Consider the following 27,346-nt stretch of genomic DNA (forward strand, 5'->3'; position numbering starts at 1 on the left):
ATTACCACTGGAAGATATCAGAACCTGGGACCTTCTGTACTTGAACTTGCATACTAACCAACACAGAGACACAATATTGATCAGCAGCTTCTCTCAGCACAGGCTTGATGTACTGGCAAAGAAAAGCAAGGCATGATAATGATAACAAGCCAGAGTGGGTCTGCCCAAATATTGGCAAACTTATTGGAAATCATTCAGGGCCCCATGTTTACAATAAAATTAAAGTTAAATTTCATCAATTGATCTTTGACGTTTTAGCAAACCTTAGCTTAACCCAATTAACCCAAACATTTATACGCTGTCTTTATTTGAACTGTTCATATTCCACGTCCAAGGAAATACACATGCTGAGTTGGTATTTTCTTAAAACTATGTGTAAAACATATATGCGTATATGCTAGATAAGGCCTGGTGTGAGCAATTCTGCAACTATCACTCCCTGCAGAAATTTTTCCCTCTTACGTCAACACAGGCCCACAGCTTCTCATGCCCTACCATCGCTTCTCTGTCACAATATCAGAACATCACTGTATGAGACACTGCCAATGGAAAAGACATAGAAAACAGCAGAGAAATGGGCTCAGAAGGAAAGGATGTTTTCATTAAGGTCACCTTCACACAGTGGCACTAATCTGGAACAGCTAGATTTGAGACCAGTAGCATAGTTGTAATCAGCCTATGGAATTTTTCTCAAATGAGCAGCACAGCATTACAGCTTGGAGTGAGTGGCACAAAGCGAGGATCAGATTGCAATCTCACACGATTCCTGACAGGACAATATGGTGGCTGCCATCTGCATAAAGGGCAGAACAGCATTGCAAGAGAATATTCACACATCATAATGTTGCTCTCTAAAAGTGCAAAGTAAACACACCCATCTCTGGTTTCTTACAGTGATGAAACAGGGAATGGATCTGTGTCTAAAGGTTGGGTTTACATTGGCATATGTGATAGAAACCAGAGCCTGTGACAGGGAGAGTTAACATTATTCAATTGATGTTAATGGTTATTGTACGGACAGTACCTGATTTGTTCATCTGTTGAATCCGAACTTCTGGATCCCAGCAGTTCTCTTGAATGACTCTGAAAACTTTTCCATCTTTTATCATTTTAGCCTCTCCCTGTAAAATTTAGTACAGATTTAATACTTAATACACATTTTGCATTTTTACCCTAAGGAATAATATCTCAATCATTTATTGATAGCATCTAAGCAATTTTCTGATGTTACTTTTGTGGAATAGGAGTTACTGCACCATAGCTGCTTTATGCAGGTAACATCAGAAGCCCAGGTTTATAGGATTTCATGAAATAGCTTTTTCCCAGTTTCCATGGACCTCTTCTGTATGACTGGGCAGTCTGTCTCATGTTACTGTCATAATACAGAAAAGACCCATGCTGGAACTATAGGTCAAGAGTGGCAAACAGAACAAGTTAATTCATATTTGATTTTGTGCACAGCAATCCTCATATCAAAAATGGGTTGCCTGAATAAAAGTGCCTTCCAAATATAGGATTTATCTACAATTCAGCAACAACACTTTTTCTGCTGCATCATGGAAAATATGAAATAGTAAAGAGAATGTATATTTGAACTTGTGTGTAAAGGATTTCTGTTCCGTTGATTAATTCATAAACTGTCACACATCTGGGCTTAAGCACCATAACTTTAAGGTTAGATAGAGTGGCTTCCAGGCAAAACTGGACTTGAATATTGCTTAGAAAGAAATCAGTTACTTGCTTCAGGAGGTGCTTAAGTGGCATGGCTTTCTGCATCAAGATAAGCTGTTAGGAGCAATCATAAGCAGGCCTGCCCAGAAATAAATCCAATTTTATTTAATGGAGCTTACTCCCAGGAAAGTGTTTTTAGGCTTCCAGTCCTTTTGTACCTTCCAGTCCTTTGGTACCTTGTTACGGTTCTTGCGATTCCTTAGAAATTCAGAATAAATTTCATACCATGGCCATTTTTAACCTTGAACACGTTACTAACCTCATGCATTATTCAGAAGTGATAAATATTTGAAAGCCTCCATCTCCCCTCCCATTCCTAGTTATGACTTTGCTTTGACAGACTGCCAAAATGTCTTGGCAGCAGTGTCACAGTTCCAAAAAAAAAAAAAAACACAACTCCAAATAACACAGGCTGTAATTACAATGGTACCACCCCAATTCCTAGAGCAAATATCTTTAAAGAACTGATTTTCCAGAGTGGCAGCAGGAAAGAATTTAATTTCCTATGGAGTCTGAATACTAAATAGGAACCCACTGTTGACTATTACCTAATAGGCAACAAATTGTTTAGGAGGATGGACTTGGTGGGATCAAACCTCTCGTCTCTTAAAAATCAATGCTGGGGATTCGTTTTGTTATTACTGATGAGAATAGTTGGCTACACAGAAGCAGTTCTTTTCTGGCATATATATGGAATCAGATATTTATGTTCTTATGGGAAGCAGTGAAATCAACACTAGAAAGAGTGTAATTTCTCCAGGGGGCCTTCTTAATGCCCCACAAATGAATGCAGACTGCAGCAAGATAAATAATAGCCCCTCTAAAGCCTGAAGGGCTAAACTGCGAGATGGAATCTCCAGTGAGCAATGTCCTAATTAAGAACAACAGCTCCCCCACTCCATCTGTATTAATGACCGGCAGACTTTGCCAAGCCCAGTGCAGAATACAAGCAAACTGCTTATATCAATTAGATAAGCCGATAGCATTTAACTCATTGTAAAAGCTGAAAATTCAGATTCATGTTGTCATCATAGCTATGAGTGCAAAAAAAATGCATGAGCAGGACATATTTGTAAATCAAGAACTTATTCGTTGGATCTGTATTTGAAGTTAATTTGGAGCTGATTCTCATAGGATTTGCAGTAATAACCGCTAGACACACAGATGCACAGAAAATTAGATTTGCATGTCAAGCCATGGGCGAAGCACCAAGCTCTTCGTAAAGTGAAGGGTCCTTCCTTCTTGGGGCTATATTAATTAACTTTATAACAATCAATGGTCTGTATGACAACTTGGTTTCCCCCCCACCCCCCATGCATAAATTCTAGAAGAAAATGGAGAGTGAATTTTAATTTGGATACTTCTTCAATCTGCACTAAACAAGAGGTGTAATTTATTGTTCCTGGAAAAACTAACTGTTTTTGATACAGTCAATAACCGCAATCATCATGTAAGATTTCCCCAACTTCCAGCATCTTTGGGAGGCCACAAAAGGTCTTCGGCTCAGGATTCCTATGAAAGGGTGTGCTTTCGAATACACTCAGCCCAAAAAGATACCCCCCCAAAATCTAAGTTTTCAGAATAATGAAAAAGTGGCCTTGATAAGTCCTGGAAATATTTGGGATTAACCAGGAGGACCAGGAGTCAGAGTCAGGGACGTAGGTATAGATATTTGCCATGCCTCCCCAAGCCCTGCCCCAGCCTCAGTACTTATTTATTTATTTTATTTATATTTTACATTTCTACCCCGCCAATTTCCCAAGGGACTCAAGGCGGCTTACATACTTATAAAAATACAATAATATAAAATGTTACAAAGTGTAAACATTAAAACATTACAAAAATGTAAACATTTGGAGAATATAAACATATATTTACAGAAATATAAACATTTGGAGTAGCTTAGTTGAGAAGAAAGAGAAGGGAGCGCTCTAACACATTTGGGAACTCCATTATTCTTCCCAGAGCTCTCCGCTATCATCCTTATAACAGCCCTCTGAGGTAGCAGAGTTTGAGAACACGTGACTGGGCCGAGGTCATCCAGCTAGGTTCTGCAGGAGACTGGAGATTCGAATTCAACATGACACTCTACCCACCACACCCCGCTGCCCAGTCAGAGACGGGCCAAGAGGCTCCTGGGAGGCCCATCGGAGGCCCATCAGAGCAGCTCTCTGAGGCCAGGGACGGCAGATTTCCCTGCCCTCCCCACCGGCTGGGCTCCCAGCCGGCAGTCCCTTCTGCCCTCCCCTCTGGGCAGAGGTGTAGCTAGGAAAAAATGGAGGCGGGTGCAAAATCTGAGTTTTGTGCCCATGGGCGGCCGCTGTGATGCTGGAATCCACCCTCAAACAGCATTACTTTCAATGGTGTTTAAACTAGGGAGCCCAGATTCTCCTTTTAAATCCACCTTAAAGGGAGAATTTGGGGTTCCCACTTAAAGCAAAATTTAAAGTGATGCTGTTTTGGGGTGGATTATCCCCCACCCTTAAACAGCATCACTTTCAATGTTTAAACTGGGGACCTCAGATTCTCCCTTTAAATCCATGCCGAAGGGGATGCATTTAAAAGGAGAATCTGGGGAAATTTGGGGGGTGCCTGCTGTCAGGGGTGCAATTATTAAGCTAGCAGCACCAAACTTTCAGGGTATCTTTCAGGGTAGCCCCCATCTCCTATTAGCTCCCATTTAAAACAATAGGGGATGGGGCACCCCCTTTGGGAGTCCATAGCTTTGGACCCCGTAGACCAAACTTCGCAAAACCTGGGTGGTATCAGTAGGAGACTCACTGGATGATACCACCCAGGTTTGGAGAAGTTTGGTTCATGGGGCCAAAGTTATGGACCCTCAAATGTGTAGCCCCCATCTCCTATTAACTTCCATTGGAAACAGTGGGGGATGGGGCACCCTTTTGGGGGTCCATAACTTTGGACCCCCTGAACCAAACTTCACCAAGCCTGGGTGGTATCATCAGGAGGGTCTCCTAAAGATACCCTGAAAGTTTGGTGCTGCTAGCTTAAAAACTGCGCCCCCTGCAGGCCGAAAATACAAAAAACAAACAAACAGGGGCGGAGCTTCAGACATTTAATGGGGGGGTTGAACCCGAGAAAACCCCCCTTACCTACATCCTTGGTCAGAGTCCTCAGGCTCCTAGGACTCCTTTGTCTCTCTTCCCCATCCCCTTCCATTTTTCTTTGCTTTGTTTCTGCGTCTCCTAAAGTTTCTATTGGCTTGCTAGGCTGCTTCTGTACATTTCAAGTTGTTCTTTTTTTTTTGCTGAAATCAGAATATCATACTGATACTGGAATTTGTGAATACTGATAATTTTTGGGTCTAACATATCTGAATTCAAAAATTTAAAAAATTGCACACTTTTATTCACAAGAACTAAACCCTTATTTTCTTCATATTGCAATAATTGCTCAATCTGTAGCAGGAAGCATTTTTGTAAAACGTGCACAATACTGATGAAATTAAAATACCATTGTATAAACTGAACATGTTCATACTTTGTACTGGGCATACATTAGACACATTTTGATTGAAACCTCCATCTGTTCTTATCTTTCTGGATATAAATGGTGGGAATTAAGTGTATTTTTCTGCCTTTCATACCCCCCCCCTCCCCCCCCGTTGTTACACTTTAGCTTTTATAAAATCATAAAATCATTTCTGTCTTTTTCTTTCAGCTTTTCAGGCAGTTACAAATCTAGGTCAGCATTTAGGTTATGTCATAAAAGGAATGATTCTACTGAGATGATAGCAAGGTTTTATGTGGTTCCTGGGCTTGTTAAAAGTTACTTTTTAAAGCTATCATAAATGAGCTTCAGGCAGTGGTTGTTATTAAGACCTGTTGGAAGCAGTTCAAACAAATACTTACAGGACAAATGTCACATCAGGAAATTTCACAGAGGGGTTTCAGACTATGCAATATTGTATTTCTTCCATTTTTCTTTCTTTTTTACAGTATTTGGTCTGAGAGGTATTAATTTATGAAGGAAACTGAAAAATGAACCAATAGTATTCTATTTTCTCTCCATGGGTTATTTAGTTAATCAGTCCCTTGTTAATTAATGTTACAGCTACAAGCTGTGTGCTTTTTTTCCCTGTGCAAGTTATTTAATCATTATGTCCTCTCTGCAGGCTGCTTCTCAAAAGCTGTACCATGTACTTTTAATAATTGCTTACTGTTGGGAAATAGACGCCAGCTAGTTGGGTTTGTTTGAGAGCATATTTGCTTTACTTAAAGCAGTGACGTAGGTATAGATTTTTAATGGGGTGGATTCGGGGGCATGGCCACACCCCCACCCGCCCCGGGGGTGTGGCCACACCTCCCCAAGCCCCGCCCCAACCCCAGTGCTTATAAAAGCAGCTCTCTGAGGCCAGAGACAACAGACTCCCCTGCCCCACCCACCCCACCCCCTCCCCCTGTCTGGGCTCCCAGCCGGCAGCCGGCAATCCCTTCTGCCTTCCCCTCTGGACAGAGGCTTAGCTAGGGAAAATGGAGGCCGGTGCAAAATCTGAGTTTTGTGTCCCGTCCCCCCCATGGGCGGCCGCTGTGAGGCTGGAATCCACCCCCAAGGTGCATCAATTTCAATGATGTTTAAACTAGGAAACTCAGATTCTCCTTTTAAATCCACCTTAAAGGGAGAATCTGGGGTCCCCAGTTAAAACAACATTGAAAGTGATGCTGTTTTTGGGTGGATTATCCCCCATCCTGAAACAGCATCACTTTCAATGTTTAAACTGGGGACCTCAGATTCTCTCTTTAAATCTATGCCAAAGGGGGTAGACTTAAAAGGAGAATCTGGGGAAATTTGGGGTATGCCTGCTGTCAGGGGTGCAATTGTTAAGCTAGCAGCACCAAACTTTCAGAGAATCTTTAGGAGACTCTACTGATAATACCACCCAGGCTTGGTGAAGTTTGGTTCAGGAGGTCCAAAGTTATGGACCCTCAAAGGTGTAGCCCCCATCCCTATTAGCTCCCATTGGAAAAAATGGGGGGTGGGGAGACCCCCCTTGGGAATCCATAACTTTGGACCCCCTGAACCAAACCTCACCAAACCTGGGTGGTATCATCAGGATAGTCTCCCAACAAATCCCTGAAATTTTGGTGCTGCTAGCCTAAAAACTGCGCCCCCTGCAGGCCAAAATCTGAAAAAACACTTAAAAGTACAAAAACCGCAAATGGGGCGGAGCTTCAGACATGTAATGGGGGGTTGAACCTGGGACCCCCCCTTACCTATGTCCTTGACTTAAAGCCAGGGATGGGCAACTGGTGAACTGTGGTGCAGAAGCAGAACCTCCAGCACATGTTCTGCAAAGCAACAACTCATGTATGATACAGGGAGGGAGTACTCCCTTCCATAGAAAGATAAACACTTTCCATACCTCACAATCACATCTTTTGTGACTTCCAAGGAATTAAAAATGAAGAACGAAGAGTGCCAGCACTGGTCTGAAAGTACATTTGAGCCTTCGAACACATTTATATTGTTTGGAACTTAGATGATCTCTGGAAAAAAACGTCTGCAGTTTCTCAGTATGGTTCAGATTTCTATGGCTTGCCCCTATTAAGTGTAACCCACCCAGGCCATATCTCACGTTACTTCAATGGGCCCTTTAGTCTCTGGTTGCATCAACAACCACTTCTGCAATCTCGCGCCATTTGCTGTAGTACATGATAACCAATTATAATCAATCATATAGGTCAAGAAACTAAATTATTAAATAGCTTACCTTACAATGCTGCTCCAGTTGGACCCATCCTCCATAGCCATATTTCTGTGAGAAGAGGCACAGAGTGGTTGAATAGCCTTGAAAACCAGAATTAAGACAGCACCTGACCACATTTGTTTGACCAGCTAGTAGATTATGGCTGTAAAGTCATAAGGCTAATTTTCTAAAAATGGCCCTGAAATATGGAATCTGTTAAGGAAAGGTTGGATTATTTTCAGACGTAAAGACAGAACAATCCCAGACTTAATTAATATGTAGTTGATGTGATGTGATGTATACTTAACATTCTTGTGTAAAATGTTGTGAGCCTGAATCTCTGCAGCAGTGTATGTACTATATAGAGAGACTGATGTACTATATAGGCTGTGGAGTCAAGTCTCCCAACATTGATACAACCCTAATAACAAATAGGGGGAGACTACTGCTGTCATGCTGTGCTGCTGAACGTCTGACCAGCTACTGCTGGAAAAACACTGTTAGTCTAATGAATCTAAGAACAGGTCCGTTAAATGAGGTCCAGCAGGATCACTTCAAGTTCTTATTTGCATCTCTTTATTAAAACAAACATTTTAGTTCTCTCAAGCTTGTGGCAGTTTCCATCAGACAGCAACAATAAAAAATAACCATCAAACAAATGACACCATGCACCCACAAATCCAATAGAACCAACAGCAGCAGTAACATGGACCCCAGTGCTTTGCTCCAGGGCACTCAGACACTCAAAGAGGGTGCTTCTGAAGCTGTATCACAGAAGAGAAGCCCTTAAATAATACAATAATGCAGAGAGGGGAGAGAATTTACTTATTTACTTATTTATTGTTTACACTTTTATACCGCCCCATCCCCTAGGGGCTCTGGGCGGTGTACAACAACTTAAAACATAATAAATAGATTATTAAAATCTTTAAAACAGCGGTAACACAATACTAATAATAGTAATAATAGGAAGGCGTCCGACCAGCCCCGTTTTCCATTAAAATTCTCCCGGGGGGAAAAGCGGGGGGGGGAGGGCGGCGAGCCACATCAGATGGTAGCCTAGATGACAGGCCGGCTGGGGCACCATTTCAGCGGCTGGTCCCTCCAAAGGCCCGGCGGAACAACTCCGTTTTACAGGCCCTGCGGAACTCATTAAGGTCCCGCAGGGCCCGAACAGCCGGAGGGAGGGTGTTCCACCAGGCCGGGGCCAGGGCGTAAAGGAGCCCTACAGCCCAGCGTGGAGGCCAGCCGCATCATTGAGGGGCCAGGGACCACTAATAAATTAGCCTCCGTTGAGCGGAGAGGCCGTGCAGGGACATACGGGGTGATGCGGTCTCGAAGGTACGAGGGCCCCAGGCCGCGTAAGGCCTTGAAGGTCAACACCAGCACCTTGAAGATGATCCGGAACTCCACCGGGAGCCAGTGCAGCTGGCGTAATACAGGCTGAATATGATCATAGATGGCGCTGCCTGTAAGTAGCCGCACCGCTGCATGCTGGACCAGCTTTAGTCTCCGGATCAAACGCAAGGGAAGACCCGCGTAGAGCGAGTTACAATAGTCTAATCTGGAGGTGACCGTTGCATGGATCACAGTGGCTAGGTCTGCTTGGGAGAGGAAAGGAGCCAGCCTCCGGGCCTGACGAAGGTGGAAAAAGGCAGCCCGGGTTGTATGGGCCACCTGGGTCTCCATTGAGAGAGACAAATCCAGGTGGATCCCCAGGCTGCGCACGGAGGGCCAATGTGACCCCCTCCCACACCGGTGGCTGGAAAATCCTGTCCTCCCCCCGCGGCCAAGCCAGAGGATCTCCGTCTTCGATGGATTCAGTTTTAACCTGCTCTGCCGCAACCAACCAGCAACTGCCTCCAAACAGTGCTGGAGAGCCGCAGGGGCGGTGACTGTTCCCCCCTCCATCAACAGAATGAGCTGCGTGTCATCAGCGTACTGGTAACAGGTCAGCCCAAAACTCCATACCAGTCGAGCAAGGGGTCGCATATAGATATTAAATAGCAGCGGGGATAATAAAGCCCCCTGGGGTACACCGCAGTCAAGCGGGCACTTCCGGGAGGCCTGATCCCCGCACCTCACTTGCTGACTTCGACCCCGGAGAAACGAGGCAATCCATTGAAGGACAGTGCCCCACACCCCGGAGGTGGCCAGGCGGTGGGTCAAAAGGTCGTGGTCGACCACATCAAACGCTGCGGTAAGATCTAACAATACCAGCAGCGCCGATCCGCCTCGGTCGAGCTGAATACGGAGCATGTCTGTGACGGCGACGAGAACAGTCTCCGTCCCGTGCCCAGCACGGAAGCCGGACTGGAAGGGGTCGAAAGCCGATGCGTCATCCAGGAAACCTTGAAGCTGCTCCAACACCACTCTCTCAATTACCTTCCCCAGAAACGAAAGATTCGAAATGGGGCGGTAATTGGCCAGATCCCTTGGATCTAACGGTGGTCTTTTTAAGAGTGGGCGGACCACTGCCTCCTTCAACCCATCCGGGAAGACTCCTTGCTCAAGGGAGCCATTGATGATACTCAACAGATGGGGTTGTAGCTCCACCCTGCAGGTTTTTACAAGCCAGGATGGGCACGGATCCAGAGGACAGGTAGTAGGTCTAACAGCAGCTAAGGTCCTGTCGACAGCGGTTTCAGAGAGCAAGGAAAACTGGGCCAAACAAGGGCCTGAAGACGGCAAGGGAGCCTCCAGTTCACTAATTGTATCCAACGTGGGGGGAAGGTCCTGGCGGAGCGACGCAACCTTATCCGCGAAAAAGCTCATAAAAGCCTCACAGCTGATGCTCAATTGTGGATTTGAGGACCTCTCCGATAGGGAGGTCAAAGACCGAATTATATGAAATAATTGTGCTGGGTGAGAGCTAGCGGATGCGAGAGAGGAGGAGAAGAAAGCTCTCTTCGCCTCCTTCGTCGCCACCTCATAGGCTTTCATAAACGTCCTATAAGATGTTCGCGTGGCCTCGTCACGAGATTTCCTCCACACTCGCTCTAGACGTCTAAGCACCCGTTTCATATGGCGCAACTCCTCAGTATACCAGGGAGCGCCGAGAGCGAAGTAGAGGACGCCGTGGGGCAACAACCTCGATGGCATCGGAGAGCCGGGAATTCCAGTCCTCCACCTGCTCATCGAGTGTGCCAGCGGGTTCAGGGTCCCGCAGAGCATTCAGGAAACCAAGTGGATCCATAAGTCTCCGTGGGCGGGCATAAATTGGCCTGTCACCTAGACAGGGGTGTTGCGGCAAGTCCACCCGGACTTTCAGGGCATAATGGTCGGACCATGGCACTCTGCTAACAGAGGATACGACCAGAACTTCCATCATTTTGTTTTTTGGCGCTTACTAAGCCGGCAGAACAGACCCATGGTTTTTTTTTGTTGGTGCAACATAGTACTAGTTAAGTAAAGGGCAGTTCCTTTACTTGAAGTTCCCTTACATAAACAGGGCATCATCCCAAGGTGTGAGGGAATTCAATTTGACAAGTGGTGCAAAGGTGAGGTTTACAAAACCTCTCCCTTCCACCCCCACCCCCCATGGCATACCTACTTACAGCTCTTCTCCCCTACACTTTTTTCCTGATAGCTGATAGGATGTTTCCCCAAACATAAGCCCTACCCCAAAAATAAGCCCTAGCATGATTTTTGGGCATTGTTAATGGATGCTTGTAAAATAAGCCCTAGGTACAGAGTCTCAGGCACTCACATTGTAAGTTGTGTGGAAGAGGTACAGTATGGCCTCACTATAAGGCCATACCCCCTTGCCAGGCCAGGCACAAGTGCCTCAGATGCTTAGACTATAATTTGCATATTTAGCAAAGACTCATGGGCATGCTGTTAAAATTTTAAAAATTCATTTGGAGGTTCCTTCTGCACACGCAAAATAATGCGTTTTCAAACCACTTTCACAACTGTTTGCAAGTGGATTTTGCTATTCTGCACAGCTTCAAAGAGCACTGAAAGCAGTTTTAAAGTGCATTATTCTGCATGTGCGGAATGAGCCTTAGTTTCATATCCTGCCCATCCCAGAAGGGCTCAAGGTGGCAACAACATGTTAAACCTGCGTTACGGTTAGAAACCATAATTTTAAAAATGCTCGCCATAACTTAAAAGATAGCCCAAAGGCAGGACCAAGCCTGCTAAAAAATAGTCTTTCCAAATGCATAGAGCCAACAGGACTATGTGTGGCCTAGGCATCTGAGGTACTTGTGCCTGGCCTGGCAAGGAGATATAGCCTTATAGTGAGGCTATGTCGTATCTCTCCCATGTGACCTATAGGACCAGAAGGCCTGTGCATTACCTGAATATCCAAGGCACTTGTGCTTGCCATACTATGGACTGTCCCCACCCCCTTGTAGCTTGTAGCAGAAACTGGGCAGTAAAACTGCTGGGAGGCAAGCAGTAGTGGGTTTCAGTGTGCTTGTTCTATTTACCTGTTTTTATATATTTTTCTCCTATGATTTCTCTAGCAGGGCCCGGCCATGTGTTGCTGTGAAAATTGTTCTTCTCATCACAGTCCGCAACCCACACAGATGTCCATGCAGGTCCAATGATCCCCAGCATAGCCTTTTGGGGTGGTCAAATGGAATCCCTCTTTCCCTTTTCAATTCACATTGTTATATGGTGGTGTCTTGTTTTTTTAGTATGAGGTAACCCTTTCCATTCCACAACGGAACTATCCAGAGTGCGAATCCCGCTGTCCATGAGGCTGGTTGACACGCACAGCCCTGGCTTGGGTAACTGGTTTGGGTAAGGCAGAACTGGGGCAAGCAGGCTCTCCCAGTCAGGCAGCTGTCCATGAGGCTGGTTGACACGCACAGTCCTGGCTTGGGTAAGGCAGAACTGGGGCAAGCAGGCTCTCCCAGTCAGGCAGCAGAGGCAGGGTGGTGAGGCGCTCAGATCGAGGCCAGCTCCCTGGGTTCTTAAAGGGCCACGTGCAAAAGAAGCGGAGCCAGTAGTGTTGGTTCGCCCCCATCCCATGGATTTTCTTAGAAGAAAAAGGCAAACTCCAGCTTGCTTTTAGTAAAAGAGAACTGTGGCAAATATGGGTGAGGAAGTCGGTAAGTGGTGGTTGGATGTGAGGGAGGGCAGAGTGAGGTGTGTGAGGATGAGGTGGATGTGTATTAGAGTATGTGTGTTGTGTGGTAGCAGTGGGTAAGGCACAGAGAGTGAAAGTTACCTGCGTGTGAGGGGGGGAACCCCACCTGACATCTCACATGGCAAAGTGTGTGTGTTTCACTTCCACTCGTATTACCTAACAGTATTACCTATTTACTGTTTTCACTGCTCATCTCTGGCCATCTGTGCGAACAGTTTAAGGGCATACCAACCCCTCAGGCCACAGACATGCTGCACGAACATTCTAAGGGTGACAATTAAACAGAGGCAGCTTCATGGCCTGGTGCGCCAGGAAAAAGGCGTTTTGCCTGGCTCAGGTATTGAATTTCAGCAATGTGAATACCCGAAAATCTGCCCGCATTGGAAAGGCACATTGAGTGCCACATTTGAATCAACCCATCCAGTGGTTTCGGAGTTGGAGCACAACTCACAAACGGACGGTTTGCTTTATATAGAGAGAAGATAGGAAACTGACACTGTCCAGTTTGGCCCAAGGGCAGAGCTGTTCAGCTGGTTTATTCATGCACAATGTTCATAACAGCTGTTGTGGGACTGTATCACACCTGCCTGAAAGAAAGTAGAATGTAATTTTATGTGTGTATGGTTATTTTGGCTAAAGAAAAGTCTACTTCCTATGGTATGCTAAGGCTTCTGTTGGAAGTTAATTGTGATTTTGCAAAAACAAACAAAATTGGGGATTAGCTGTACAAAAATGATAATTTCTGCTGAGCTATAATTAATCATTAGCACAGAGAATATATTGATTCTGTCTTTCAGCCTCTATGATTCAGCAACAGGACTGAAGGTCACCGTCTTCTATTAATATTTAAAGAATAGAGCAAGCTTTCAAATACGCAAGTGAAACGTCCATTAATTCTCCCACAGAGATTTAAACTTTTTTCGACAGAGGGAAAATTACGAAGACCCATTCCTATTATTTCTCATATTCTTGGATTGAAATATCTCTTTATGATAGATCAGAAAAGGTATTCTGAATTCATTTTTAATTTTTCTGCCATGAAATTGGATTACAAAGGGGCATTTTAAACATCAGTACAAATAACATGGCATCAATTTTGCCTTTCCTAAATAATGTTGGCTTTCTGTGGACGTCAATCTGATTTTGCCTGGAAGAGTAAATTTATCAGCAGTGGTGCTGATGTTGATTTATACTAGTTGAAAAATAAATCTTGCACATCATTGTTACAAAATATTTATTTAATAATTATTTAGTTGTGCATTTGATTCAAGTGTGATTTTGTTGCCATTATTATTGAGAGCCAGCATGGTGTAGTGGTTAAGAGCAGGTGGATTCTAATCTGGAGAACTGGTTTGATTCCCCACTCCTCTACCTGAGTAGCAGAGGCTTATCTGGTGAATGAGATGTGTTTCTGCACTCCTACTTACTCCTGCTGGGTAACCTCGGTTAGTCACAGTTCTCCTGGAACTCTCTCAGCCTCACCTCCCTTACAAGGTGTCTGTTGTGGGGAGAAGAAGGGAAAGGAGCTTGTAAGCCACCTTGAGACTCCTTACAGGAGAGAAAGGTGGGGTATAAATCCAAACTCTTCTTCTTATTGTTATTAATTATTAAAAATCATTGAAGACTCCAGTTTTGATAGAGTCTTTTTTGTACACAGGTTGTGTTTTTTTAAGAGCTCAAAACTTGACACCTGGATCCCCTCAGAATAAATGAACTAGCATGTAAGTATTCATGATGTACCAGAACATCTGAGTGGTTGATTTTCCCTTCAGGGGCTGGACTGTCTGTGACAGTGGGCACCACTCCCAATCATAATCGGGAAGAATAGGATAAGCATAAAATCAGATTTAATCAAGGAAGGAACAATGCAAAGACATGATAAATAGAACTAATAAACATCTATAAAGAGTGGGACATGCTGAGCTAACACCTATAACGATGATTAAAAGGATGGGGAAACATTGTTGAATCTATTGATGAGTTTTAATTCAGTACTCCCTCTGATGCTCTTTTGCAAGAGAACAACCACCTTCAGATCAGCATAATATGTCTTGGAAAGTTAAAATGTGCCCCACTGGCTTTGGAATATTGCAGCTGTTAATGCCAAATTTGTATCCATTGGTTCTTTTGTGTAAGCATGCCGTTTTTCTTTTGTGTATGCACTGCCCAGTTACTACAATAAGGTATATAAAAGAAAAATATTGAAAACTGTACTTCTTTATCAGCAATAAGTAAGTGGGAACTCTAGTTCTGCAAGCTCAGCTCAGTTTATGAAAGTGACCTTTCTAGGTCACCGTCCTGTTTTGGCCCATAGGAACGGCTCTGGACCCTTTTAAAACGTGAAAACTGTGGATTGCCCATTGTGCAAGTGGAAGTTACCTCTGCTGAAATACAGGGCATTTGAGAACAACACATTGAATAGACAGCTTTAGTTAACTCATGTTTGTTTCGCTGCAGCTAACAACAGTGCCCTAGCAATTCAGCGTTTCTTTTTCACTGTGGGCCACCAGTATATACCATCCGCACTGAAGGTGTTCAATGCTAAATGCGGCTCTCAGCTCCTCTATGGAGCACCTATTTGGATCGGAGCTATAAACAAAAATATAAACACAGCCCAGTCCCGTTTCTTCCACAAAATTATGGGCTTACCAAATTGTGCTTCATATGCAGCCCTATGTTTAGAACTCGGGCAAATATCGGGCAAATATCATATGCCACGATGGCCTGGCTGAGAACTGTCAGATACTGGCTACGTATCCACTATCTGCAGGATCACTCCAGTTTGTTACACCTCATGCTTTCCGACTATGCAAATTCTAGGTGGCTGAAACTAGTTGAGGGAAAAATCAACACTCTTGGCTTTTCATTAGAGTCGCTAGTCCCTCTTTCCCTATCAGAAGCATATAGCTGCTTGAAAACTAAGCTATTAGAACAAGAGTATCGGGATATGATAACAGCTGCGAGGAAAACGTGTTCCCCCCGACCCTGCTTATTCCAATTGAACAAGGACACATGGCCAATTATTTACAGTGGATCACCAACCCTAAATTAAGAAGAGCTTTAACACTGGCCAGATTCAATCTAATGCCTTCTATGCTGCTCTATGGCAGATATCAACAAATTGATAAACAGAGGAGGCTATGTCCATGCAATATGGGTCAGGTGGAGACACTCGATCATACCCTCTTTCATTGTGTAAGGTTTGCAAAAATCAGAATGTCACAATCTGCACTTATCCCATTTCTGTATAACAATCTAACTGATGCTCTTAAGATACCTATGCTTTTGAACAACATGGATCCCACAGTGTGTGAGAATGTAGCAAAATTTCTGCTAACAATAATAGACGTAAGTCTAGATGAAAAAATTTAAAAAAAAGAAAAGAAAAAAAAACTCATGTTTGTTATTTCATACTTCAGTATCTCAAAAATGCACCTGTAGTGATGCTCGTATCATATGCAAATGTTCTAGGCTGAATCAAACTGATCAGCTACCTGATTCAACAATCAGGCTAAGACAACTGAAACCAATGCCATGTTTAACTTAAGTTCCCAAGTATTCAGTGGGATTTACTTTGCGATCCTAAACAGAGTTACAGCCTTCTAAATCCACTGAAGCCAATAGGTTGCAAGAAGGATGTAGATCTGCACTGTACATCACAGCTAGCACTAACCAGATCAAGGCCAAAATGATTGATTGGACCAATACAGGTTTGAAGGATGGGTAAGTGTTCATGGATAGATTCCTTTGAAGTGAATGAAAACTGCATAGTTTGTATTCATATGAAAATTTGTATGTTATATACATAAAGCAAACCCCAAAACTATTTTTGTTTCATGTTTTATTGCTAGCATGTGATTGACAGATGCTTTAGAATTTTCCTATGGGACTTAATTTCCACAATCAGATATCCCAAAACAAAAACACAATTTGTACTTTCAAATCTACATTACAGTATTGTTTAAAGATGAAAATGATGAAAATAGATCCTTGATTATGTAAAAGGCCATAACAGGAGTACATCCCAGGTTGCTTCCATTAACATAACCCAGTGCAAAGAGCACTCACAAATCCCAAAACATTTATTTATCTAATGTCATGAATTTCTCTTAATGCAATTCAGATAAATTAATTGGTTCTAAAGAGAATCAAAGCAATAACTAAATTTGTTCTTTAGTTTATTGATACAGTAAAAGACTAACACAGTGTTTTAAATTCATGTCAAGTGAGTAGTTAATTGCAACTTTCAAAGGTGCAAACAGCAGATATATTTTTGGAACCTTCACCATTCATTCTGGTCAGTTTTCCAAGTGGTAGTCATGTAACTGGAAACTTGGTATTTGTTTTTACTACCGGTAAGCATTACAAAACCTAAGAGATCTGGTGCCACCAAAACAAAAAGCAGAATACCTTTGTTTTACAGAATGTCTTTAAAATAATTTCAAATAAAATCAGTTATTCAAAATTACCTTCTGCACTCAAATAATAAAATTAGTTAATAATATTAAGGTATCAGATATTAGTTATTAAAAATTCCCATCTGTACTCAAGTAATATTAAGGCATCAGAAACATTCTGAAGTGGAGAACATTCTTTTTTATTTGGAGTTCAGAGAACAAAAAATCTGATCCAGAAGGGATTTTCAAAACCTATAACTATTTCAGATAAAGTTCTGCGGAAAACATGCATAGAAATAAGAAATTATAGTGCCTTTGCACCTCTTGTTACCTGTTTTAGATCAGGCCATTCCTTAGGCAGAATGTGACTATGAATATCAATTTTCATCTCTGTAGGTCCACCCAAAGTTTAGTTTTCATAAAAACTTCTAGTTAAACTTGAATTGTACTTATGCACTGTCTGTCTTTGGAATGGTAGCAAAGTTTTCCATTAACCTAAGTTGCTGTTCAAGTCCTGCCGCTATCCTATCATGATGCTTATTTACAGCAGCCAATCAGAAAGCCAGCATATCCAAGGCGTTGTCTTATGTAAAGCTGAATAGTTTACAATCTATAATCTTCATAAAAAGCTGTTGAAGATCACAAAAGAAGTATAAATTATTTCAATTTTACCGAGAGGCTATACCCAGAAAGTTAATGGTGGAAGCTTTCCTTTGTAAGTCTGTGACAATTTCTCAACAGTTTGATTACATTCCCTTAGCTTAGGTTTAATTTCTCAAAATTCAGAAATGAAGCATTTCTGTCCTTTTCTATTCCTCATACATTAGTAATCAGCAAAGGGATTTTCATATAATTGACTGCTAGGTTTAGTAACACCTGTGTACATTTGGCAAGCATTGCTTAAAATCGTTCAACACTGTTGTCAATTAACCTTATCAGGCAGGATACACTCTGAATTAATCCCTAAATAAGGAGTCTAGGACTACTGAATATTGTTCATACACAACATGACATTTTTTCAATGTTTGGCTGTAATTCTAAATTACTTCTGTCAGGGACAGCAGAAAATATCCAAAATATCTTTCCAAAAGCCAAATTAATTTCAGATTTACAGTGGAATAACAGTCTTTCAAACGAGCAGAAATGTAATTTAGTGGTTATCCACACATTAGCTTGGAAGTGCTGATGACCAGAAATATGATATTGCTTGTTTACTTAAATACCTTTTTTATTTTAACAAGTTTGTGGCCTGTCATGACAAGGAAAGTACAAACTCCCATACATGTTTCTAATCAGATCCCCTTGATGGGCCTTGAGCACTCATAAATGTTCAAACATTTGTTTATCTAGCATTATGAAAATCTCAAAATAATAGCCATAAAATGTTTATTATTAGAACCAACCACAAAGTTACAAAATGGTCTTAGAGCAGTGGTTCTCAACCTTCTTAATGCCGCGACCCTTTAATACAGTTTCTCATGTTGTGGTGACCCCCAGCCCTAACATTTATCCATTTTACAGATGGAGAACACTGATGCAGAGAGTCTTAGGCGACCCCTGGGAAAGGGTCATTCAGCCCCCAAAGGGGTCGCGACCCACAGGTTGAGAACCACTGTCTTAGGGGGATAGCTGAGCTAGTCACTTGCAGCAAAAATAAAAATAAGGCTTGTGACTCCAATCATTTCATTGTAACATAAACTTTCACTGATTAGAGCCCATTCACTGGCTGAACTGAGGCAGTTTGCACCTGCAGTGGGTGGGGAAAGAGTGTTTATTTTGCTTGATTAGATTTGAGTTTTACATAACTGTACTTCACCCTGTATTTCCTGCACTTCATTACACTTTGACCCTGTCTACTTGCGTATCTCCTATACAAAATGATAGCATGGGAAGGATCCATTCACTGCATCGGAAGAAATAGGCTTCATAAATGCTTATGCTGGAATAAAAATTTTTTAGTCTTTAAGATACCACAAGACTCCTGTTTTTGTTTTATAAAATAGTGTGTAAGCTTTTGGGGTATCCAGGACTCTTCATCAGGCTGTATGTTAATATGTATATGATATTCCTAATTTCAAAGCTATCTTTCATTTGGTTTCAAGATCAGTGACGAGTGATAAAAGCAGGAAATAAATATCAATGTACTAGGAATTCTGTAATAATATTAGCTTAAGCTTCTCACTGAGATACAGAAAGCTATTAAGAGAGACACAGAAGAATCTATTGATGAGGAAGAGGCTATGTAACAACTGTTGCTATGCAGAATCAGCCAAGGATCAGGCTATTACTCTTCCGGTCGCCAAGCCTGAGACTAAGAGAAGCAGTTCTCTGCAATCATGCTTCAGTTCCAGTCATCTGAGGACAGTTTAGAGCAAAGAATAATCACTTAGTGTAATGTGAAAAAAAGTATGATTGACTGAAAACAGCTCCAGATAAGAGATTATTGACTTGTTTATGAAACCAGTATTGCTAAATCAATGGCACCAATAAGGCTCCTAAACTCTTATGTGTCACTTAATCAAGGAATCAGTGAAATAGCATCTGATTTCAGTAGACTAGGGTTTCTTTTCCACTAAACTTTTCACCCTTGAACTAGCACTGTAATACAAATGTGTATGACAAAGTACTGATACTATAACACAAGCACTAGTTGCTATTTCCATATGTCTAAAGAGCATGCAGAAGATTTTCTCATCCTTAAAACATCTTCACTATATACACTGCTTCTGCCAAAATACCTTCTTCAATATGACTCTTAAAGCATAGGAGCTCTTTTGTATCCAGCCACACAACCACCAATCACTAATTTTTTATAGTGAGTACCCTGTGGGACTAATGACAGCCTCACAATGAAGTGTTAGGAATCAAAAGTTCCTGGTGCAAAGCTTTGTGTCTCCAACTAACATACTAAACATTAGATTTCTTGTCAGCAGTGTCAAACTTGATACCTCCACACCTAAGAAAAATGCACAAAAATAATAAATAATCAAATACACAACATTCTGACACTGTAACAATTAATTTTGGCAATTATTCTCCCTTCATATAAGCATACAGCAGACTAAAAACATCCTGATTATTTTTAAAGTAAAATAAATCGTAATTTCAGAATTCTCTGCTTACTGTCCTTGAACTTTATATGTTCTCCAGTCCTCAGATCACCAGATCAATAGACAATCCAGATAGTCCAGATAAATATCAGAAAGACATATAGCAGTGGTTCTCAACCTGTGGATTGTGACCCCTTTGGGGGTCGAGTGACCCTTTCACAGGGGTCGCCTAAGACTCTCTGCATCAGTGTTCTCCATCTGTAAAATGGATAAATGTTAGAGTTGGGGGTCACCACAACATGAGGAACTGTATTAAAGGGTTGCAGCATTAGGAAGGTTGAGAACCACTGACATATAGGAAAAAGGGGTTTCTTAGCTATGTTAATACAGAACCTCACAGAGAAATAATGATTACAATATTAGTAGTGTGTGTTTGTAAATTCTTTAGCTAGTATTTCAGATCTTCAGCAAGAAACCTTGAACTAAGGAGCCTACTGACATTTTCCAGCTCAGCATTATACTGATGCTTTCATCAAAAATGAAACTTGTAATTCTTTATTAATCTGTAGAGTCAGAAGGCAGGGCAAAAGGTACACAATTTTTGTAGCTAATGGATAATGCCATCTAGTGGCAAGACCATAAGAAAATTTGATCCTTTGAGAAGGCTATAAGCACAGTAACACAGCAACCCAATGGCAGATATGGTATCATATATTTTAGTCACAGGTTAAGGTGTGAATCAAGTTCATGTTATTGCAGGACATATGCTATAAGACAGAAGAGGAGAGAAATATAAAACAATAACCTATTTATGATGTACTAGGGAAGGTGAGCGGGGTCGCGTTTCCCGCCGTAGAACAGTAGCCAATTGGAACAGAGCGGCGAAGAGGCACAGGATGATCCCGCCCTCCGAACTGGGATCAAGCTGGTTGCAGTGGGGAACAACAATGGCTTCGACCTAGGTCAGTTACCTTCTCAGGGAATTGGGTAGAACCTATTTTACTCGTGTGCGGAATCGCCCTTCAGAGGTGTATCACAGAGAGAAGTCTGTTACACACTGTGTCAGGTGAGAAGGGAATGTTTAGTGGGATATATATTGTCCCTGTCCCAGATATTGATTGCCTCCACAGCAATACAGAACATACATCTCTTCTAAAATATCAAATAAATATTATAATTTCAACAACGTGTTTCATTTTCTATAAAAGTGATTTGATAATTTTTATGGGCAGTACCTCAATTAAATCACCATTTTGTAAATCCTGATTTTAGCTCTGCCTGCTATCTTGGGAGATTGTCTTATGCCAGCTTGTTTAAATTTTTCTTTTTTAAAAAAATCTTCACAGGTACATGCCACATGATATTTTCACATTTAATTAGATGAAAATTAAATGCAAGCAATCCACTGCAAATTAGCTTTGGTGGGTGAATGCCTGAACAAGTCACACTATCAGTGTCTGTAGCACTTCTGCTGTTATTTTCTTCTTAATTTTACACGTGCAATGCCAAGCAACTTTACAAATTGTCACATGAAGACTCTGAAGTAACAAGAAGAATTAAGATGCCATATTTGTAAGGACAAATTACATAAGCAGCAGATATCCCAGCTCTCTGTACAAATTCTCATTGGGTTGTGATGCACCATCAAAAGGCAGAAGTTTGGGGGAAATGTCCAGGTCAAACAATGTAAGTAATAGTGTATATATTGCTAAGTAGCAAGTAGAAAAATGCTGTGCATTTTTCTTCCTGTATTGTCCTTGATTGCTATGGAAACAACAGTATATATAAAATGCCGATAATATTTCCTTCTCAGAGATTTCGAAGTAATGGAATAATTCTAATCCTCCAGCTCATACGTTTCTAGCACAGTGCTCACCAACACCTTTTCTGGTACATGTCAAGTGTTTCTGGAAAGTGGCAGGCCAAGTAGGTCTATTGCCCAGCAAGGCTTTTGATTGACTACTGGAGTTTGCTGTGCAGATTTTTTTAAAAAAAATGTTGCTTTGGCAACAGCTGCCTACCCAGCTGAAAGATGTTGCTTTGACACAGCATTAATTAAAACATTTTGTCCAAAAAAAGTTGAGTTTCTGCAACAAGAACATTTGGAGATTTAAAAACCAGTTCTAAGATGAGCATATTCAGTTCAGAACCCATGTTTATCCACATTTGATTTTCTAGTGGCCATTAAGATAAGTTAAGTTGCAGTGTATGTGTGATTCTTCACTTCTCAGTTGGCCTGAGGCTAACTCACAACTCAGAGATCACATTTCTTTGTTAATAGCTCTGCAGCAACAAAAGATGATGCAGGCCCCTGAAGCTTCTCACTATCATATTGTCATTTGGTCACCCTCACCTGTTATGTGGGAAAACAAGGGTTCTACTTGTCTTAGAAAAAAAGAAGAGAATGCAAAACTGAGCAGTGCTTCTGCCTTCTAAAAAAATATTGTTACTAGGTAGCAATAACCTTGCTGAACCATTCAGTATCCAAACATACTACAGCAATGAGTGTGTTCTCAGACCTGGAAAGACAAATATACTTCAGCCAGAACTGATGCAACATTTCTCTGTATTATAATATTGACCTATATAAGAATTGCTGATGGAAAAACATGAAATATATCTCAGAATACACCTGGGGAGGCTAATATTTCTGTTGTATTACAATTCTTACCAAATAGAAGGAAAAACAGAGAAGCACTTCTTCAAAATACTCGCTACACTGATGGTCACGAAAGCAAAAACACTGTATATGTAACCCCCATGTTCAGAATGGGTTGACCCAGAAAGGGGTGGAGACTCAAAGCAGCAGAAGGCTGCAAAAACTGGTGAAGTTGGAGGAAGCAAGGCTACCAGGCTGGGACCTTGTTTTAATTCTTTATAAGCTCTCAACACCTTGTTTAGTATGTAGTTGATGGGAGTTCTTTTGGGGACCTTCATCATCTTGAATCCTGTTCACTAAGCCTCTGAAGTCTTCATAACCCAACCACCAGCAAAGAAGAATTTGACTTGGCATTATCAGTATACTGTAAATATAACGACTTGAAATGCAACCTAAAAGGACTGTAAATTGTTAACGTTGAATGTTAATGTTAAAAGTGTTATTTGTTAAGGAAGTAAACCATTTTGTTTTAAATTTAGTTCTTTGCAACTCCTTCCAAGTTCTGCCCCACAGAACCCACAGATAGAGGTTACATATATATTGAAATAATTAACCTAGAAGATATTTATGTATTTTCCATTTTGTAACTAAAACTGATGTTGCCATTTTTGAAACCAAGGTTTTCTGTGTTTGTTGCACTGTAACAGCAAATATGCCTGTCAAACATAACAGTGCATATTGTCATGACCAGGGCTCCCTGTTGCCTCAGCTACAGTGCTCCCGTCACCTTGAGGACCTTCCTCAGGTCTCAGATATTTTCAGCCTGTCTAGTGCCCCAGTGAGCCACATCTAGTGATTGACTGACCTTACAGCAGGAAGTCATCAACTAGCCTTTGCCTTAACCTTTGGCTCCCTGAGACGTTTATAGCTTCCTTCTCCCTTGCAGCTCCACCCCCGAGCCCACACCTTTAGCCGAGTCTTACCTGGGCCTCAGTTTTTAAATCTCTGCTGACCCTTCCTCTGCTCTTTGGCTCTTAGGAGGAAAGGGCTATTCCTGCTGTTGGGCCTGCTTCCTGCCAGACATGGCTCTGAGACAAGCTCTGCTTTTGCTGGCCCTGGCCCTGGCCCTCCCACCTCCTTGGGCTGCCATGGCTTACCAAGTCCTGCAGTTAAGTGGCTTGGGGCAGGGCTTCTGGGGCAATTGGGGAAGTCCAGAGGCTCAGGCCCTGAACACCCATAATTTATTATCATTTGTATCTGTGTAATCTGTTAAAAGTCACTGAAAATCTCTGTTAATCACCTGCACTGTACGGCTGAGCTCTATTTAAGTAATCTACTTAATAATAAAAGCCAGAGATTGTGCAGGCCCTTATCTTGCTCTTTGGTTACTACAGCACTGGCAGCTGAGAGCTGTAGTGTTCACGCCACAAAAACGGATTACTTCTCTCAAATGTTCCTAGAATTGTAGGGCAAGAAGCAAAACATTTTTGCTGCATGGAAAAAACACTTAGAATAAAAATTTTAAAGAATACCTACCTATAACTGAAAACATTGGTATGACAGTCAATTAATTAAGATGTTTCATTTAATTGCTTTTCTTCCTGATAACTTATTGATTAATTGACTAACTAAGAGCATATGGTATATGTGATAATATAACATGAGAATTTTTTAATGGCATTAATTTTCCTTTACTGAGTAACATAGGGAACCATTAGAGGGAATTATCATACTCATAGCTTGAAGCAATAACCATACATAAAATGTTTACAGTAATATTTTCATAATCCTGTTGCACAAGAAAATTCTGATTAAAATAATTTTATTTTAATTTATTTATTTTATCCAATTTAATATGCTGCCCCTCCCCTTCCAGGCTCGGGGCGGCATACAACATTCATATAAACAATAAATAATAAAACAGTTTAAATCCTATAAAAAACAATTGCCAAGCAGCAATTAATTTAAAAACCAGCACAATAATATATAACCACTGCACCAAAGGGACCTTGACAACTCATTTCAGCAGTGAGTCAAGGATGGCAATAAAGATGTCAAATGGCTGGTGGGGGAGGCCTAGATGGTTAACCAGCATTGGGAGCTAGCATAGTGTAGCGGTTAAGAATAGGTGGACTCTAATCTGGAGAATCAAGTTTGATTCCCCACTCCTCCACATGAATGGCGAATTCTAATCTGGCGAACCGGATTTGTTTCCCCACTCCTACATTCTAGCTGGGTGACCTTGGGCTAGTCTTTAGACCTCTCTCAGCCCCACCTACCTCACAAGGTGTCTGTTGTGAAGAGAGGAAGGGAAAGGAGTTTATAAGTTACTTTGAGTCTCCTTACAGGAGAGAAAGGGGGAATATACATTCAAACTTTTTTCCTTCTCTTCTAACCACTGTTTCAACCATATGCCTGATGGAAAAACTCTGTCTTACAAACCCGGTGAAACTGCATTAAGTCACACAAGGCCCTGGTCTCCTCAGACAAAGCATTCTACTAGGCTGGAGCCAGGGCCAAAAAATCCTGGCCCTGGTTTAGGCAAGCCAGACTTCTTTAGGGCATAACTGATTACTCACATTAATCAGAGGGTTAAAAGCATTAGGGAGATTTAGTGATCTCCTCCTTGACTGCTGCTGTTTTCAGTAGCAGATGTTGGCACCCCTGGATGTCACTTCCATCTTAATTCCATCTGCCATGGCCATAGAGCCCTTCCTGAGGCCTCAGACATCGGCCAGATTCCTCAAAGTGGTCCTTGGTTCTGGTTTGTAGCCGCCACCCTCCTGCTGTTGGCCTCACAGACTCCTTCCCGGCTATCCAGGTCCAATGGCCTCTTATCCCAGTCCCATCATGAACCCTGCCTCCCTGCCAATTCCCCATAAACCCTGCCCCCATTCCTGGGCCCTCCCATTCATTGAAGGAATCCCTGCGGAGGCCTGCGTGCTTGGTATCCACCCATTAGATCGGGCTGCTTCTCCTTTCCCAGCCTTTTGCTGAGCATGCTGACTTCCCCCACCTTGGACCCTGGTGTCTGTGTCACCTCTGGCTCCTGCTGAGTCCTGCTACAATCCCATCCTTGGCCCGCAGCATCCGTCACTTGAACCAGGCTTCTCATGTCTTTGCTGGCCTCCTCCTGTTCCTGGCAAGGCCTGGGACTTCTCTGGCCCCCACCAGCTTCCTTGCTGCCTAGGTGGGCCCTGGGCACTGGTGCTGGCCTCACTCTGCTCCAGTCCTTGCTGGCCTCCTGCTTGCTTAGGGACACCCTGAGTGGTTGCTCTGGTTGCAGTGCACTCCTGGCAGCCTCCCCCCACTGCCCTGGTCAAGGGAGTGCTCCAGCCTCCCATGGCAGCATGTCCCTGCAGCCAGCACTCTGCTTTCTGCCAGAAATCGCCTGGAGAGTATCTGATTCCAGCTACGCTTTAGGGAAAAACTTGCTAGCCTGAGGCAAATCAAAATAGCTTTGTGACACTTTAAAGATTAAACAATGCATCTGTCCTGGAAGAAGAAGAGGATGATGGGGGAACTGGTGACACAGGACCAAGGGGAAAGAAAACGCAGAACGGGTTGGCCCCCTTAACGGACGCTGTTAGCACACCAACAGTTTTCTAGAGCCCATTGTATTTATTCATACAACGAGTTTTACTGCTATTTTTAAAATAAATTACAGTGAGTAAGCTTGAGGATCCAGAGTTCATGGCACATCCACTGGTCAAACCTAAGGTGTCAATTCTGCTTTATGTGGATAACGTGGTGATTATTTCATTGACCAAAATCAGTCTAAAAAGACTTTTAAATAAGATGGGCCTTTATTGCAAGGACGAAAGATTATGTCTCAGTTATGCTAAATGAAAGGTGATGGTTTTCAGGAGACAACTGAAAAGATCAGTTTGGAGAATTTTGGGAATGCCAATGTAGTGTCTTTAAATATTTGGGAATGTTTTCTGAGGCACTTTCCTGGAAAGCATGTTTAACTTTGTTGAACATGTCAATAATGAGGAACGTTTTACAAAAAGGGGCAATTCGGTTGATCAGGTCATCAGACTGTTTGATTTCTTCTCTAATTGATGTCTTCTCCTTTCATGAAATATCTTTTCCAGGAAAAAATAATATTTTGTTTCCTATGGCTCTGGCAAGAATTAGATGAATAAGTGACAAAACATTAGAATAGTGGAAGACAAAGCAAGAGCAAACATGGAAGGATCTGACTGAGGTATCGTGGCAACTGAGGTATTGTGGCAACTTAACAGCTGCACCCATGACTGAGGAAATCCCCCCCCCCCACAAAGCCATGATTGGCAGAGTCTAACCTGTGCTGACAGCAGAGGTGGACATGGGGTGGAGTGGCAGTGGCTTCCACTGAGGGTTGGCAGGGGATGGCTCCGGGAGAATGAGAGTTTTCCGTTAGAGTGCCATGTCACCATTGCATTGTGATCTCACCTGGTCAACTGGGTCTGTGAAGCGGACAACCCTCTTGAACAGAACTTCCCCCCAGCATGACAGAATTCATGGACGGCATCAGCAACTGATGTCAGCCCTGCGCCAAATTGCTGTTTCACTTCCTCGAAACAGTTTGCACTGTCAAGTACCAGATTGCCATCCCAACTCTCATCTCCACTGGCAGTGCTGGGCGGATATTGGTGTCCTCACGCTGCATGATGGGAGCAACGCTCTCAGTGATTCTACAGAAGTCCGCCTGGTCATCCGGAAGTTGAGCAGCCACTCCTCATCATCCCCGGCTGCCCAGATGCATCTGGCCCACCA

General features: G+C 42.4%; 1 protein-coding gene across 7 annotated transcripts in view; it reads right to left on the reverse strand.

Annotated features, from left to right (window-relative positions):
* Positions 1-27,346, reverse strand: part of ACMSD (aminocarboxymuconate semialdehyde decarboxylase) — a 63,416-nt gene that overhangs the window by 28,393 nt on the left and 7,677 nt on the right. For 2 of the 7 annotated variants that reach the window (XM_048485267.1, XM_048485269.1), the window contains exons 2-3: positions 7,463-7,507; positions 1,025-1,121 (exon numbers count right to left, since the gene is read on the reverse strand). In XM_048485267.1, coding sequence (XP_048341224.1) covers positions 1,025-1,121; positions 7,463-7,507 — 142 coding nt within the window. Of the gene's footprint in view, positions 1-1,024; positions 1,122-4,844; positions 4,868-7,462; positions 7,540-17,267; positions 18,366-20,059; positions 20,199-27,346 lie in introns of those variants that run through there. The other 5 variants (XM_048485268.1, XM_048485266.1, XM_048485264.1 and 2 more) reach the window with 5 other exon arrangements.

The sequence above is a fragment of the Sphaerodactylus townsendi genome, linkage group LG02 (genome assembly GCF_021028975.2).
Source record: "Sphaerodactylus townsendi isolate TG3544 linkage group LG02, MPM_Stown_v2.3, whole genome shotgun sequence".
NCBI lineage: Eukaryota > Metazoa > Chordata > Lepidosauria > Squamata > Sphaerodactylidae > Sphaerodactylus > Sphaerodactylus townsendi.